We start from the raw sequence: 16,896 nt of genomic DNA on the forward strand, positions 1-16,896 counted from the left end.
TTGCAGAGCATGGGCTCAGCCTCCAGGAGTACCTGGTGGTCTCCACCTCCACATGGATATTTTGACAAAGATAGTGCTCTTATTCCCCAACCCCAAACGAAGTGAAAGACTTCTGTATTTCCTGAAGCAGAGAAAAATACTGATCCTTAACTGCAAACAAATGTGAGGATATGCCCCTTTCTCTGTTTAGATGTCTCCTTCATCAAGGAGATGGGGTCTAGTCAAACAATTTCCATCAGTTAACACCACAGATTGAGAATGGCTTTCTTCTGACAGGATGGGCTTTACCTTTTCATTTCTCAATGATCTCTCTCATTTCTGCTAAGGTTCTATTCCCTCAAATTGCCTCTGTGTCTTTATGGTGCCCCTTCCTGACTTCCCTGCATGTAGCAGTTTTGCCAGGAAGTCAGGATAGAGAGGAAAGTTTGTTATAGATTCTTTGGAGGCAGATGGTTCTGGGTTCAAATCTTGATTCATGAACCAGCTGGGGGAAGCCTTTGACTCCTTAACCTCTCTGAACATTGGCTTGAGATACGACATCTATGAATCTTGTGTATTCTGAGCGTGTGTATGCCAGTGCACACCACCCACACATGCCCACATGTTATAGGGTGCTAGCTGATGGGAGCAAAACTGGGGTCTGGCATCTAAGGGGAAAATAAGCTTCTTCATGGGGTTGAAGACCAGGGATGATTTATATAATGTAGCCAGCACAGTGCCTGGCAATTGAAGGTGCTCAATAAATGAGAGATTAAGAAGAGAAATGGGGGACTTCCCTAGTGGTCCAGTGGCTAAGACTCCGTGCTCCCAATGCAGGGGGCCCAGGTTCGATCCCTGGTCAGGGAACTAGATCCTGCATGCCGCAAATAAGATCCCACATGCCACAAGGAAGATCAAAGATATCACGTGCTGCAACTAAGACCCGGCTCAGCCAAATAAATAAATAATAATAATAAAAGAGAAATGGAAAAATTGATTTAGAAGAACAATGGACACGCTCAAGTGGCATTGTCCTTGCAGAACAGGCAAAGGCAGAAGAAAGGAAGCAAATGGGATAGGGATAGATTTCATCCTTTCCATCAATAAAAATGACCACCTGCAGACAATACAGTATGACTGCTGGGTTGGGAATGTGGGAGCGGAGGGTAAGATTTTGCTTCAGTTCCCAGGTTCCAGATCTATTTTTCAGCTTCCAGACTCCATGGAAAACTCTGGAATGCTCTTTGAAAAGAAATGTACCAAGTAACAACCTCACTAGGTCTCAATATTTTCATTTGCAAACATATTATAATGCTTATTTCATGTTGTTACAGTTAAATGAGATAAAGTGAAAAGCATATGCATATAATAGAAATTAGAAAAATGTCAGATGCTTTCCTCTTACCTAGCAGAGTCTCTGGTGGGTGCGTGGTAGAGCCAGGGTGAGTAAATGAGATGTGTTTCTTTGAGGGAGAGGCTTGCTGTGACCACAGATAGAAGGTAGGGGGGCATGTGGCAGATTTGGAGAATAAGGACTGGGAGATTCAGCCAGGGCTGTGGCAGCAGATGCTGCCGATGACTGGGAGGGGAGGGTGGAGGACAGCCATGCTGGGAGCTTTGGGGCTCTTGTCTAGGCTGCTCCACACTGACCAGTCAGGCTCGGAAGAACATAAGAACACTGTCAGATCCTGAAAAAGGGCAATTACCACGGCTCCCGTACTCATCAGCAGGAATGTCTTTGGTCGTTGTCTATTGGCCAAAAGGAGGGCCACCCTGGAGTCCTGCCCGTGAAACTGCTCAGAAACCAGTGAATTCTGGGGGTGTGTGTGTGCACACACCCTGTCCCCTCACACCCCACATGGAGTGGCTTTCCACCTTACCTTTTCTCCCACACCAAATGAGATCAGCTGTTGATGTTACAGTGCTGATAGGTGTGTGCTGGTATCTCACTGTGGCTTTCGCTGGGATTTTCCTAATGCCAAATGATGTTGATTTTCTTTTCACGTGCTTATTTGCCACTTGTATATTTCCTCTGTGAAATGTCTCTTCATGTCTTTTGGCCATTTTCTAATTGGACTATTTGACTTTTATTGCTGAGTTTTGAGAATTCATTATATATTCTAGATACTAGCCCTTTGTCAGATATGTGGTTTGCACATCTCTTTTCTGTAGCCTGTATTTTCATCCTCTTAACAGGATCTTTCACAGGGCAAACGTTTTCCTTTGAATAAAACTTAATTTTTCTTTTCCTGAATTGTGCTTTTGGTGTCATCCAAGTATTCTTTGCCGCATCCTAGATTCTGAAGCTTTTCTCTCATGTTTTACACTAAAGATTTTATAGTTTTATGTTTTACATTTAATCCCATGATCCATTGAGTTAATTTTTAAAATAATGTGTGAGACTTAAGTCAAGGTCATAAGCCTATGGATGACCAACTGCTCCAGTGTCATTTGTTGAAAAGGCATCTTAAGTAGTTTTTAATGGGTAAAATCTCCTAGACCTGGAGGTGCTGGCTATGGAGGTGCTGCTGAGCACCCCAACAGCCCTTGCAGCCTCTGTGAACCCCCCACTGAGCTTTCTAAGAACCACGCAGTTGTTGATGTTGTGGATCTCAATGGCCTGAGCCAATGAGTCATCACACCTACCTGCCCACCCCTGGACTCAGTCCTACTACTCTGCCCCCAAGCTAGGTGCCCTGAACCATTATACTTGGGTCACAGCACACTCCAGCATGCTCCCACCTGCAGGTGAAGGTTTTTCCTTACTGAAGTCAGTCTGTAAATCTGGAAAAGGTAACTGCCTTCTTCAAATGAGTAGATACATATGCAAGTTTACAGGGATCATGAAGAATCAGGGAAACATGATACCATGATACCATTAAAGGAACAAAGTAAACTTCCAGCAACTGACCCCAAAGAAATGGCTATCCATGAATTACCTGACAGAATTCAAAATAATTCTTCTAAAGATGCTCAGAGAGCTACAAGAGAACATAGGTAAATAATTTAATGGAATCAAGAAAACAGTACAAGAGCAAAATGAGAAGTTAACAAGGAGATAGAAAAAAAAACAAAACAAAAAAATCAAAACAAACAAACAAACAAACAAAAAACCACCAAACAGAAATTTTGGAACTGAAGAGTAAAATGACTGAGCTGAAAAATTCAATAGAGAGCTTCAATAGCAGACTTGACCAAACAGAAAAATCAGTGAGCTTGAAGACAGATCAATTAAAATTACCCAATCAGAAGGGTAAAAAAAATTTTAGAAAAAGAAAAAGAATTAAAAAGGAAATAAGGCCTATGAAAAACCTTTAAGAGAAAAATTCACACACCATTGGAGTACTGAAGAAGAGGGGTAGAAAGTTTATTTGAAGAGATAGTGGTTGAGAACTTCCCAAACCTGGGGAGAGATTTGGACATCCAAGTTCATGAAGCTAACAGGTCACTGCAAAATTTCAATCCAAAACAATCTTCCCTGAGACACATTGTAATGAAACCATCAAAGATCAAATATAAAGAGATAATTTTAAAAGCAGCAAGAGAAAAAATTTCTTTTATACAAGGGAACTGACATAAGGCTATAACAGATTTCTCAGCAGAAACCCTGCAGGATGGAATAGAATGCAACGATACATTCAAGGTGTATCATTTCCAGAAAAACTGCCAAACAAGAATACGTTACCCAGCAAAGTTGTCCTTCATAAATGAAGGCAAGATAAAGACTTTTCCTAACAAACAAAAGCTGATGGAGATCATCACCACTATTCCTGCCTTACAAAAATGCTGAAAGGAGTTCTTCAACCTGAAATGAAAGGATGTTATTAAGTAACACAAAAACATATGAAAATATACAACACACTGGTAAAGGTAAATATATAGTAAGATTCAGAATACTCTAATTTAATAATATGATGATGGATTAACCATAGCTCTTGTGTAAATGCTAAAGGCCAAAATTAATTAAAATAGCTTTAGTTACAATAATTTGATAATGAATACATAATATAAAATATGTAAATTGTTACATCAAAAACATAAATGAGGGTGGTGTAAAAAGGTAGAGTTTTTGTATGTGATTAAAGTTAAATTGTTATCAGTGTTAAATGGATTGTTATATCTATAAGATGTTTTATGTAATATGGTAACTACAAAGCAAGAACTTACAGTAAATTCACAAAAGGTGAAGAGGAGGGAATCAAAGCATATCACTACACAATATCAATTCACAAAGGAAGGCAGCATGCAAGGTATAAAGGAACAAGGGAACTACAAAACAGCCAGAAAATAATTAATAAGATGGCATTAGTAGATTCTTACCTATCAATAATTACTCTAAATGTAAATCAGTTGAATTCTCCAATCAAAAGACATAGAGTGTCTGGATAGGTAAAAAAACAAGATCCAACTATATGCTGACTACAAGAGACTCACTTCAGCTTTAAGGATACACACACACAGGTTCAAAGTGACAGGGTGGAAAATATATTCCATGAAAGTGGAAACCCAAAGAGAAAAGGGGTAGCTATACTAATATCAGACAAAATAGACTTTAAGCCAAAAATGGTAACAAGAGACAAAAAAGGTCATTATATATAATAAAGAGATCAATTCATCAAGAATTAACCATCGTAAATATATATGCACTCAATATAGGACATCTAAGTATATTGGATTTGAATCAAACTTTAGAGCAATGGACCTAGCAGACATATACAGAACATTTCACCCAACAGCAGCAGAATACATTCTTCTCAAGTACACATTCTCCAGAATAGATCTTATGACAGTCACAAAACGAGTCTTAGCAAATTTAGGAAGACTGAAATCTTACCAAATATCTTTTCTGAACACAGTGGAATGAAAGTAGAAATCAACAACAGGAGGAAAGTTGGAAAATTCACAAATACGTGGAAATTAAACAACACACTCCTGAACAACCAATAGATCAAAGGAGAAATTAAAAGGCAAGTGAAAAAATATCTTGAAATAAATGAAAGTGGAAACAAGACATACTGAAAAGGGTGGGAAACTGGAAAAGCAGTTCTAAGGGGGAAATTTATAACAGTAAATGCATATATTAAGAAAAAAGAAAGATCTCAAATAAACAACCTAATTTTATACCTCAAAGAACTAGAAAAAGAACAAATGAAGCCCAAAGTTAGCAGAAGGAAGGAAATGACAAAGACCAGAGCAGAAATAAATGGAATAGGGAGGAGAAAAATAGAACAAAATTGACAAACCTTTAGCTAGACTTACCAAGAAAAAAGGGGAGAGAACTCAAATAAATAAAATCAGAAATTAAAGAGAAGACATTCCAACTGATATCACAGAAATACAAAGGATTATAAGTGACAGCTATGAACAATTATATGCCAACAAGTTGGATAACCTAGAAGAAATGGATAAATTTCTAGAAACACACTACCTATCAAGACTGAATCAAGAAGAAATAGAAAATATGAACAGACCAATAATGAATAAGGAGATTGAATCAGTAATCAAAAACATTGCGACAAAGAAAAGCCCAGGGAAAGATAGTTTCATTGGTGAATTCTACCAAACATTTAAAGAAGAATTAACACCAATCCATATCAAAATTTTCTAAAAAATTGAAGAGGAGGGAACACTCCTAAACTCATTTAATGAGGCCAGCATCACCCTAATACAAAGCCAGATAAGGACACTACAAGAAAAGAAAACTACAGGCCAATATCTCTGATAAACTATAGATGCAAAAATTCTCAACAAAATATTAGCAAATCAAATTCAACATCACATCAAAAGGACCATACACCATGATCAAGTGGGATTTATCTCTGGGATGCAAAGATGGTTCAACATATGAAAATCAATCAATGTGTACACCACATTAATAGAATGAAAGATACAAATCATAAGATTATCTCAATAGATGCAGAATAAGCATTTGACAAAATACTACATCCTTCCATGATAAAAAACATTTAACAAATCGTGTATAGAAGAAACACACCCTAACAAAATAAAGACCATATATGACAAACCCATAGATAACACTGTACTCAAAGGTGAAAGACTGAAAACTTTTCCTTTAAGATCAGTACAAGACAAGGATGTCCACCCACCACTTTTATTCACCATAGTACTGGAAGTCCTAGCTGGAGAAATCTGGCAGAAAAGAAATAAAAGTTATCCATATCAGGAAGGAAAAAGTAAAATTGTTTTTGCTTGCAGATGATATGATCTTATACATAGAAAATCCCAAGATTCCACCAAAAACTTTTAGAATTTATCAATGAATTCAGTAAAGTTGCAGGATACAAATTTAACATACAGAAATATTTCATTTCTATACACTAACAACACTATATATGAAAAAGATATGAAAAAAGTCCCATTCACAATAGCATCAAAAACAATAAAATACTTAGGAATAAATTTAACTAAGGAGGTGAAAGATCTGTACACTGAATAATACTTTAATGACAGAGATTGAAGAAGACACAAACAAATGCAAAGATATCTCATGTTTATGAATTGGAAGAATTAATATCTTTAAAATGTCCATACTACTCAAAGCCATCTATAGAATCAATTCCAATGACACTTTCCACAGAAATAGAATGGACAATCCTAAAGTTTGTATGGAACCACAAATGACCTGGAATAGTCAAAGCAATCTTGAGAAAAAAAACAAAGCTGGAGGCATCACACTTCTTGATTTCAAACTGCGCTACAAAGCTATAGTAATCAAAACAGTATGGTGCTGGCATAAAAACACATATACTAATGGAGCAGATTGACAGCCCAGAAATAAGCCTTTGCATATATGGTCAATTAATATTTGACAAGGAAGCCAAGCATACTCAAGGGGAAAAGATAGTCTCTTCAATAAATGATGTTGGGAAAACTAGATAACTGCATGCAGAAGAATGATACTGGTCCCAGTCTTACACCACTCACAAAAATTAACTTGAAATGGATTAAAGACTTAAAAATAAGACCTGAAACTCTAAAACTCCTAGAAAAAAAAAACAGGAAGAAAACCCCTTGATGTCAGTCTTAGCAATGATTTTTTTTTTTTTTTTTGGATTTGACACCAAAAGCAAAGGCAACAAAAACAAAAATAAATAAGTGGGACTGTATCAAACTAAAAAGCTTCTCCACAGCAAAAGAAACCATCAACAAAATGAAAAGACAACATATGGAATGGGAGAGAATACTTGCAAGTCATATATCTAATAAGGGGTTAATATCCAAAATATATAAAAACACTCATACCAAAAAAAAAAAAAAAACACTCATACAACTCAATAGAAAAAAAAAAAACCCAAACAATTCAATTAAAAAATGGGCAGAGGATCTGAATAGACATTTTTTAAAGAAGACATACAAATGACCAGTAAGTACATGGAAAAGGTGCTCAACATCACTAACCATTAGGGAAATGCAAATCCAAGCAATGAGATATCACCTCACACCTGTTAGAATGGCTGTTATCAAAAAGACAAGAAATAACAAGTGCTGGTGAGGATGTGGAAAAAAGGGAACCCTTGTGCACTTTTAGTGGAAGTGTGAATTTGTGTAACCACTGTGGAAAACAGCATGGAGTCTCCTAAAAAATGAAAAATATCAATAGAACTACCATATGATCCATCAATCCCACTTCTGGTTATATTTCCAAAGGAAGTGAAAACAGCCTCTTGAAGACATATCTGCACTCCCATGTTTATTGCAGCATAATTCACAATAGCCAAGATAAGGAACCAACCCACAGATCTGTCAACAGATGAAGGGATAATGGAATATTATTGAGTCACGAGAAAGAAGGAAATCCTGCCATTTGCAACAACATGGATGGATCGTGAAGGCTTTATGCTAAGTGAAATAAGTCAGACAAAGACAAATACTACATGATATCACTTATATGTGGAATCTTAAAAAACCAAAATCATGGAGTAGAATGGTGGTTGTGAGGGGCTAGGGTGTGGGAGAAATGGGCAGATTTTGGTCAAAGGGTACAAACTTCTAGTTAAAAGATGAATCAGTTCTGGAGATCTAATGTACAGCAGTACAGCATGGTAATTATAGTTCCTAATACTGTATTATATACTTGAAACTTGCTAAGAGAGTAGATCTTAAATGTTCTCACCACACAAAAAAGTAATTGTGTGACTTGATGGAGATGATTGCTAATGCTATGGTGGTAACCACTTTGCAATATATAAGTATATAAAATCGACATGTTGTTCTCCTTAAACTAACACAATGTCATATGTCAATTTTATCTGGAAAGATGGAAAGAATATTTTTAGATGTATTCATCACAGTTATTTTAAAATTTATATCAACCCTGGCATCTGGATACCTTGTAGATTTGTTTCTGTTGTCTGCTTTTTCTCTTGATCTTGTTTTTGTGTGCCTGATAATATTTGTTTGAATACTGGACACTGTAAATGAAACATAGTAGTGGCTCTAGATGGTATTATTTTCCTTCCGAAAGTATTTACTCTGTCCTTCAGCAGTGATATGGAGTAAGAACAGACCTCTTCAATTTTGTCAGCGACGGTGGGGCCTTCAGTCTGAGCTCCATCCTCTGTAAGGATCAGTTTGCTGCTGGTACACCCCCTCTTTTAAGCTATAACCTTTCCAACCAATATGCTGGGGTACTTATCAAAGTTTATCTTCCTATGTTGGTTGCGGAGGCCAACTTTTATTTCCCTAGCACACAAATCTCTGATAAATTGCATTTCAGATCCTTTCTGTTTGATTTCTGTCTTTGGAAATCTGAAGCCTGTGCTACTTAAGTATAGGTAGGCACCTTGGAGGAGGGGGAGGAAACAGATGCATTGTGTTTGTTTTATTTTTCTGCACCTCCCTGCTTTCAGGGACCTGGACCCCTCACGTTCTGTCTGGGCAAGCTAGAACTCCAACTTCTGAATCCGCAGTTCCATGATATTGCCAAAGCTGTCTTGGCTTCTCCAAACTTGGCGGTCATCCTTGGCGCAACCCCTCATGCCTGCCTCTCAACCTGATCTGCTGAGCTGGCCAAGCTTGGGGAAGCGTACGGCAGGATAAGGGCTCACTGCAGAGAGCTCTCTTTACTTGGAGACCTTGGGCGCAGAGGACCTATTTGTCTGGTGCCCTAAACAGACTTCCTGTCTTGTCTTGCTCTTTTGATGTGCTTTATTTTTAGCTGCCCTAGGTGGGAGTGTTGGTCTGCTCCGAGCTGCCTGTCATGGCCAGAAGTCCTTCAGAGCCAATGCTTTGCCTGACTCAAAAATCCTTAATCTTTCTTTTCTAGCAGAATGCAATATCTAGTTTTCATGCAAATATGCCCACAAGTAATGAAAAATCTGTTGATAAGAGATACATGCATACAGACAAACATACTTCATATAAATTATACTCAGGGTCTTTTGCTTTTACTGCAGGCACCAGAAAATAGTTGCCTTGGATACGTTTGAGGTAGTGGTTTAAGTCCCAATTTGAATAAAAACAGGAAAACAACATCACGGCCAAGGGAGCTTGATTTTTTCTATGCCCTGGGTGGTAACCAGCTTTCACAGACATGCAGAGAACCACAGTCCCCTGGAAGGCCAAGACCGCTGCCTAGGGGCTCTGCCCACTCATTCAGAATGGTTGTAGGTCCTCACCATATGCTCTCCCCAAACACCTTATATCTATGGACTCTTCGCCTTGGGACATGGCCTGCTGCTGACAAAACCCTCCACTGCCTCTCCCCAAGCCTGCCCTGCCCACCTGCTTTCCCTGGAGTCTGTTGGTGGGTTCTTTTCTCAGGCTTGCTTTGGACCCACATGGGCTTGGGAGCCTCTCATTGGCCTCTTACCTGGGCCTCTCCCCACAGCCATATTTCTTGGAGTTCCTGACCCTATCAAGGTCTCTTGCACCTCCTCTGCAATGCTGAATCCTTGATGAAAACACTCCTCCCTCCCTTCCGCCTTCCCTGGCCTCTCACAGTTGAAGACACCACCTCTGGGAGGCCTTCCTGGATTCTTGTCTGGGTGAGCTGGAGATGCCTGCGGCTGGGTACCCACAACTGCCCTTGGCTGTGGTACTCTCTGCCCAGGCTGCTGTTGATGTTCTGTTCATGTCTTGCCCTGGTCTCTGTAGTGTTCCCCGCACCCCGCCCACCCCCCTAGGGAGTGGCCCTCATTGCTAGATAGTGGTGCTGAAGTCACCCTGCTTCCAGCCTGGCCGCCAGCTCCAAGGAGGGAGCACCGGCAGGGCCAAAGGAGACAGGAAACCCTGTTTTAGGAGCTGGGCCATGGGCCCCAGCAGGATTTCAGTGGGCTGCAGGAGGCGAAGGGAACAAGGCACTGAATTTGGACCCACAGCATGAGCAAATATAGGATGGCAAATATGAACCCAGTGGGCATACCAACCTGGCTAGCACATCTCACCCCACACTCTGTGCTCAGATGGGGAAACAGATGCAGAGGGGGGAACCTAGAACCTCAGTGTCAGAGCCAGGATTCGAGTCCAGGTTCTGGGCTGCCCGTCCACAGCTCTGGCCTCAGACCTGCTTCCTTTCAGCCCCCAGGAGCTGACCTGCAGACCAGGGCCCTGGATCTGGGCGTGGCCTCCCATTCAGTCTCTGGGGAGAGCCTGGGCCAAAGCTGAGAGCCTGGGGAATCAGTGAGGAGGGGCACAGGGTTGAGGCAAAAGGGCAGAGCCGTGCCTGGGGGGTCCCGGGGGTTCCATTTAACTCGGCAGCCTTGGGGGCTGAGAAGGAAAGGGATCTGGAGGGGGATGGAGCAGGATGAGGCCACATTCTCCCGCAGGCAGAGCCGGTGTATTTCATCGTCAGCAGCACCAGTCGACCTGGGAGGCGCCAGGGTGGACATCCTGGCCAGGATGTGGGTGAGGTCTGCTACTGGTGTGACTTGGAGCCTGTCTTCTGGTTTCTTCTGCTAGTCTCCGCTCTTGCTGGGACCTCCGGCTGGCCCCCTACCACCTCTGTTCCACACCTAGACATGGGGACGCCCCGAGGGAACCAGGCCGTTGCTGCCCTCATCTCTGGCGTTGGAATCAGGTGAGGCTAGTGTGGTCCTGCAGAGCGGCCACTGCTGGGACCAAGGGAGGGATCTTTCTGGAAGGAAAGGGTGGTGGCCTGGCAGGAAGAGGGTGAGGACATGAGACAGTCCTCGCGGGCCCGCATGGGGAGGGTCGCAGTGTCGACTGCCACTGTGCAGGACCCCGCAGGAGGCGGATGGCACAGTCCATCAGAATACGAGGAGGGTATTTTAATAGAGGCTATTTACAAAGCATGGGTGTAGGGAAACCCCAAGAGAGAGTGCGGTCTCCCGGGTCTCAGAACTTCGGAACTGTTACCACCCCAGGTTGGAAGGGTCGGGGGAGGGAGAGTTACCAGAACCCAGAGACAAGAGAGCTTCCTGACAGCACCTGAGACCTTTGTTCAGTTGACAAGCGGCCTGCTGGGTCCCTGCTGAGAAAGGAGAAGCAGGCCTGCTTCTGCCTCTGACCTCCTGCTGGCTAAACCCAGCCAGGAGCGGAGGGCAAGGGGGGCGTGTTGGTGGTCTGTGCAGTCAGGGAGCAGGGTGGCAAAGGGTGGAGGGGTCGCTGCAGAGGGGTGATGACAGCTATGGGTAGGGGACACTTTGCAGATCAGGTGGAGACTTGGGGCATGGCTACTGCACTGTCCCGGGTGCCTGGCCCTGGGTAGGTCTGCTCACACTGGGGGCTGATGGTGGCCCTGCTGAGTCCCAGCCCTTGATCCTACACTCCTTTGGATGTGAGGGCCCAGGAGCCAGACTTGGGGTCGCTAGCCTTGTCGCCCCCAGGCCGACACAGCTTCCCCTCCATGGGAGTTCTGGATGCCCCAGGACCTCCTTTTCTGCCTCCTTCTCCTTCTTCTTTTTCTTCTTCTCGAACCAGAAAATGTAACATCTGGACCAGGAATCAGGGTGGAGATGGGTCAGTCTAGGAGTAGGCGTGTCTTCCTTGGGGATGCTGGGGCTTGGAGCAGACACTCACCCACCTCCAGCTAGGGCCGCCAGGGGCAGAGCAATGCCGAGGCTCACAGCCCACACGAAGTTCCTCCTGGTCCCTGCGGGGGGTGGGAAAGGGGGAGCCAGTGTTTGGGCAGCAGGCGGGGCCATCTCAGCTCTGAGAGGAGACTGCATTCTCTCCTTTAATTCACCCACTCAGTCACTTGTTTGCAGACACTGAGCACCTACTGTGTGCCCACCTACATCTAAGGATGAGTGAGACAGGATCCCTGCTCTCTAGGAGGGAGACAAGCGAATGATTCTGCTGTGGTGTCCCAGGGAAGCGGGGCAGGGCAGGGAGGAGGAGTGATCTGGGGGAGCGCCCATGAGCCTGCGGAGTGGGAGCTGGTCAGGGAAAGCTTCTCGGGAAACAGGACTTCTGAGCTGGATTTTGAAAGACCAGTAGGAGTTCAGTTCAGATGGTCAAGGGGCCAAATTATGTTCCAGGCAGAGGACACAGAGTATTCAAGGACAGAGGCATGAAGCCATTTGTCCAGCGTGTCAGCAGCTCCATGTGGCTGGGGAGGGGGGAGGTGAGCAGGGCCTCCCGAGGAGGGGGGTGGACTTTATCTAGGGGACCCTGGGAAAGTTATAACAGGAAGGGTCGGAGGTAGACTGGCTCCTCGGGAAAGGGTTCTTTGATTGCGGAATAAGATGGGGCCAACAGGGTCTCGGAAGCCAGTTAGGAGACGCTGCCATAATCCAGGTGAGAGGTGAGGCTGCCTGAGGAGTGGTAGATGCTGGAAGGACCATATGGCAACACACTGAAGAATTGTTTAGCAAGACCTGGTGACTACACGCACTGAGTAAGGGGGAGGGGACTCCTGGTTTAGGAGGTCGAGAGCTTGAGCGGGACACTTGCTGAGAGGGGTCCTGAGGGAAGAGCAGATTTGGGGGTGGAGATGGGTTTGGACATGTCCCCAGGCATGCTGGTTTTGAGGACCTGACAGACCCCCAGGGGGCATGTCCTAGAGGCAGGCGGCTCTGAAGCTGGACACGTGGAATCCAGACATCTTGGGAGGTGCTACCTTCCCCAGGGAGGATGGAGAGCAAGAAGGGGTATCGGTATAGACAAGAAAGACGGTCCAGACAGAGACAACAATGGACTTGGAGGTGGAGGTGGGGAGGCTGCAGGCCAAGGTGGCTGGCCGGCCACTGACCTGGGCAGAGAGTGGCGTCTTGGCAGGTGAGGAAGTGTGTCTTGCAGTTGGCACAGTTGATGACCTCCAGTGTGGAGCGGGTGTCTGAGAGAGAGAAGGGGCAGGAACCTTAGCGAGGACCAGGTATCCCTCAGCCTTCACCCAGGCCTGGTCCCCAAAATACTCACCACAGGACTCGTTGCAGGCTGCCCGGGAGGGTGAGACGGTAGAAAGACTGAGGTTCTGGGCAGACAGAGCCGGGAGAGGTCGGGGTGTGAGCAGGAAAGGAAGCTGGGAGAAGGTGTGGTCAGGCGCCCTGGGCGAGGGAAGGGTGAGGTCTCCTGGGGAGGGGCCTGGGGGCGGGGAGCTGCAGATTGGACTCTGCCTCCTTAGGTCTCCGGGAGGTGAAGGGCTGGGGGGCAGGCATGGGCCAGCCCCACCTCTCACCCTTCTCCTTCAGCTCTTCAGATAGGTCCTCCAGATGCTTGGAAAACTGCTGCTTCAGGACATGAACCTCTTCCAGAAGTGATGGTTTATCTGGGTGGAGCAGGAAGGAAGAAACCATCTACATTTCATAGGTGGAATCAATAACTTTCTCAAGGTTGCGAATTCAAACCAGGTTTTTCAGACAGAAACTCTGTAGTGCACACAGATAGTTGCTGTCTCCGACCCCACCCTTCACAACACCTCCGCACCCCCAGCTGGTGGTCTTCTGGGAATGCCTTGGAGGGCCAGGTTTTGTCAACCCAAGCCCTGGGGCCCTAAGACACTAGGCTTCCTCACCATCTCGAAACTTCTTAATGGCTTTATCTATGCGAGTGAATAATGTTCCTGCTGCTTCCTCCAAATGGTCTTGACCTGAGAATGGGATTTGGGACAAAGGGAAGTCAGGGGACTAAGATCCTGGGCCAGGTAAAGGGGTCAGCCCTGACCCCTGGTCTCCTGGCTGCGCCTCACCAAGATACCAGGATTCGAGGAAAGCATGAGTGTCCAGAAATAGGGAGTGGAGGCTGTGGGAGAGCTCCGCAGGTGGCCCTGGGGTGCCCCAAAGAATCTGCAGGTCATAGTCTATCAGCGCAGGCAGCTCTGGCCAGCAGTGGAGGCAGCTCTTCCCAGTGGCGGTGGGCGAGAGACAGATAAGCAGGAGAAGCAGCATCTTCTGGGGTCTTCCCTCAGTGCCCTTACCACACTGCCTGGCAGTTCTACATGGAACGCTGGCACCCTGTTCCCCTGGGAACCACATTCTCTTTGCAGAACAAAAGTAAATTCCACAGGGTAAGGTGAAGGCCAGCCATGGCACAAACCTGGGCTTTGACATCAGAGCCAAGTGAGGACCTTGATATCCTCCTCTGAAGTCAGGGTCACCGATCCTCATTGAGGACGGTTCTTGCGAGGATCAGAGAGATGGCTGTGCTGCCTGTGGCTGGTCCTCAGCCCCCCTGATGGCATTTACTATGTATGGAATAGTTCACAGGCTGAAATTTGGAAGGCCAGGAGAGAGCAGCATAGAGAGAAGGTTAGTTGTTTAAAGAGTCTGCATCACTTTTCCACATAGAAGTGGTCAGCCATGGGAAGCTTATGGAACATATGTCTTTTTCATGGCGCATATACACTGGCTGCTGTCTTGTGTCTGGTCAAGCCAGAGGGGCTTCAATAGCTATTCCCATCACAGTGTAGGCAGACAGTGTAGACAGAATGTAGACAGAGTGTGCATGAGAGTACAGAGAGAGAAGCCGTTTCTGGGATAGCAGTTCTTATGGGCAGTGGGCCTTGAAGAAAAGCAAAATTCCTTACTCTTCAGTAAAGAAAAAGCCACTGGGATCCTTGTCACTCCTCAGCTGATAAGCTTTCCCCTTCCATGCCATGCTTTCAGAACCAGCTTGAGTTCCTCAGGCTGAACTACGGGTAGCTGAAAGCCACCAGGCATTTGAAGAATGCTTTTAGTGTGAACAAGAGGCAAAACAATGTCAAGAGTTCAAAACAGAAGCAAACAAAAACCACAGGAAAAAAGAAGGGTACCAAAGATATGGTGGGAAGCAGAAGAAAACTTAGAACCCCACCATAATTAAATAGACAAAATATTGCCTTCCCCAGGCGAGAAGAAGCTGCTGTGTAAAAGAAAAAGTCTGAAAATAAGAAAGTTATTAGACATTAAAAATATAATAGCAGGAATTTAAGAATTCCATAGATATGTTGGGAGATAAACTTTCAGAGATCTCTCAGACAGAAGTACAAAAAAATAGAGATGAGAAATAGGGAAGAAAAGATAAAATTAGATAATCTATGAAGTCCAGGTCTAACATTGAGCTAATGTAAGTTTCAGTAGGAAAGAACAGAGAAAATGGAGGGGAGAAAGTTATTTGCAATAGAAGTTGGGTGGAAGGGATTAACATATACACATTACCACATATAGAACAGGTAATCAACAAGGACCTATTGTACAGCACAGGGAACTCTACTCAGTATTCTGTAATAACCTATATGGGGAAAGAATCTGAAAAAGAATGGATATATATATACATCTGAATCACTTTGCTGTACACCTGAAATGAACATGATATTGTAAATCAACTATACTCCAATATAACATAAAAATTAAATTAAAAAAAAGTAGTGTGGGAAGTATATACAGGGAGGAATTTTGTCTTATAGGGAGAGAGATGCAGAGGGCAGGCATCAAGTTTCGCTAGAAGAAATAGCAGGGCTTCCCTGGTGGCGCAGTGGTTGAGAATCCGCCTGCCAATGCAGGGGACATGGGTTCGAGCCCTGGTCTGGGAAGATCCCACATGCCGCGGAGCAACTAGGCCCGTGAGCCACAATTACTGAGCCTGGGCATCTGGAGCCTGTGCTCTTCAACAAGAGAGGCCGCGATAGTGAGAGGCCCGCGCACCGTGATGAAGAGCGGCCCCCACTGGCCGCAGCTAGAGAAATCCCTCACGCAGAAAAACGAAGACCCAACATAGCCAAAAATAAATACATAAATTTAAAAAAAAAAAAAAAGAAGAAGAAATAGCAGCTGAATTGGTAAATTCAGGCCACAGTAGTCAGATGGGCTCTGAGATGACAGGGTGATTCTGAGTACTGCAGAGCTGTTGCTTTTTCACTGGCTTTGGACATTTTTGGGGTTAGAGAATTAGCTTGCTTTTTTCTACTTAGGTAATACTTCTGGAAAGGAAGGACCTGATTCCCTAGAACCAAAGCTGGGAAATACGGGAACTACTTCCCCTGATGCCCCAGGTGGGGCTCAGAGCTGCACAAACATGCAAGCCTGCTGCTTACAGGGTTCATTGTCACCTCTGAGGTTGCCCCACCCAGCTTGCATGTGGGGGAGGAGAGAATAGGGAACTGACAGAAATGATACAAGGAGGAAATTTTAGAATTGAAAGACATGAATTTCCAGATTGAGAGGGCCCACTGAGAAGGCATCCAGTGGTTAGGAATAAGAAAAACCACACCAGGAGAAAAGGGAACCCTCCTACGCTGCTGGTGGGAATGTAAACTGGTGCAGCCACTATGGAAAACAGGATGGAGCTTCCTTAAAAAACGAAAAATAGAGCTACCATATGATCCAGCAATCCCCACTCCTGGGCATATATCCAGAAAAGGCAAAAACTCTAATTAAAAAAGATACATGCACCCCAATGTTCATAACAGTGCTATTTACTATAGCCAAGCCATGGAAGTGACCTAAATGTCCATCAACAGATGAAAGGATAAAGAAGATGTGATTGATATATATATATATATACATATACACACCATGG

General features: G+C 44.3%; 1 protein-coding gene across 1 annotated transcript; it reads right to left on the minus strand.

The window, feature by feature from the left end:
• Positions 1-11,767: 11,767 nt before the first annotated feature.
• TEX51 (testis expressed 51) lies at positions 11,768-14,288 on the minus strand. The gene is made up of 6 exons (XM_036857123.1): positions 14,144-14,288; positions 13,916-13,990; positions 13,580-13,669; positions 13,154-13,237; positions 11,984-12,052; positions 11,768-11,892 (listed from the first exon to the last, which is right to left on the minus strand). Exons 1-6 carry the CDS (start codon positions 14,286-14,288, stop codon positions 11,768-11,770), a joined length of 588 nt encoding a protein of 195 aa, XP_036713018.1.
• Between the last annotated feature and the right edge of the window lie 2,608 nt (positions 14,289-16,896).

The sequence above is a fragment of the Balaenoptera musculus genome, chromosome 7, assembly GCF_009873245.2.
Source record: "Balaenoptera musculus isolate JJ_BM4_2016_0621 chromosome 7, mBalMus1.pri.v3, whole genome shotgun sequence".
Classification (NCBI taxonomy): domain Eukaryota; kingdom Metazoa; phylum Chordata; class Mammalia; order Artiodactyla; family Balaenopteridae; genus Balaenoptera; species Balaenoptera musculus.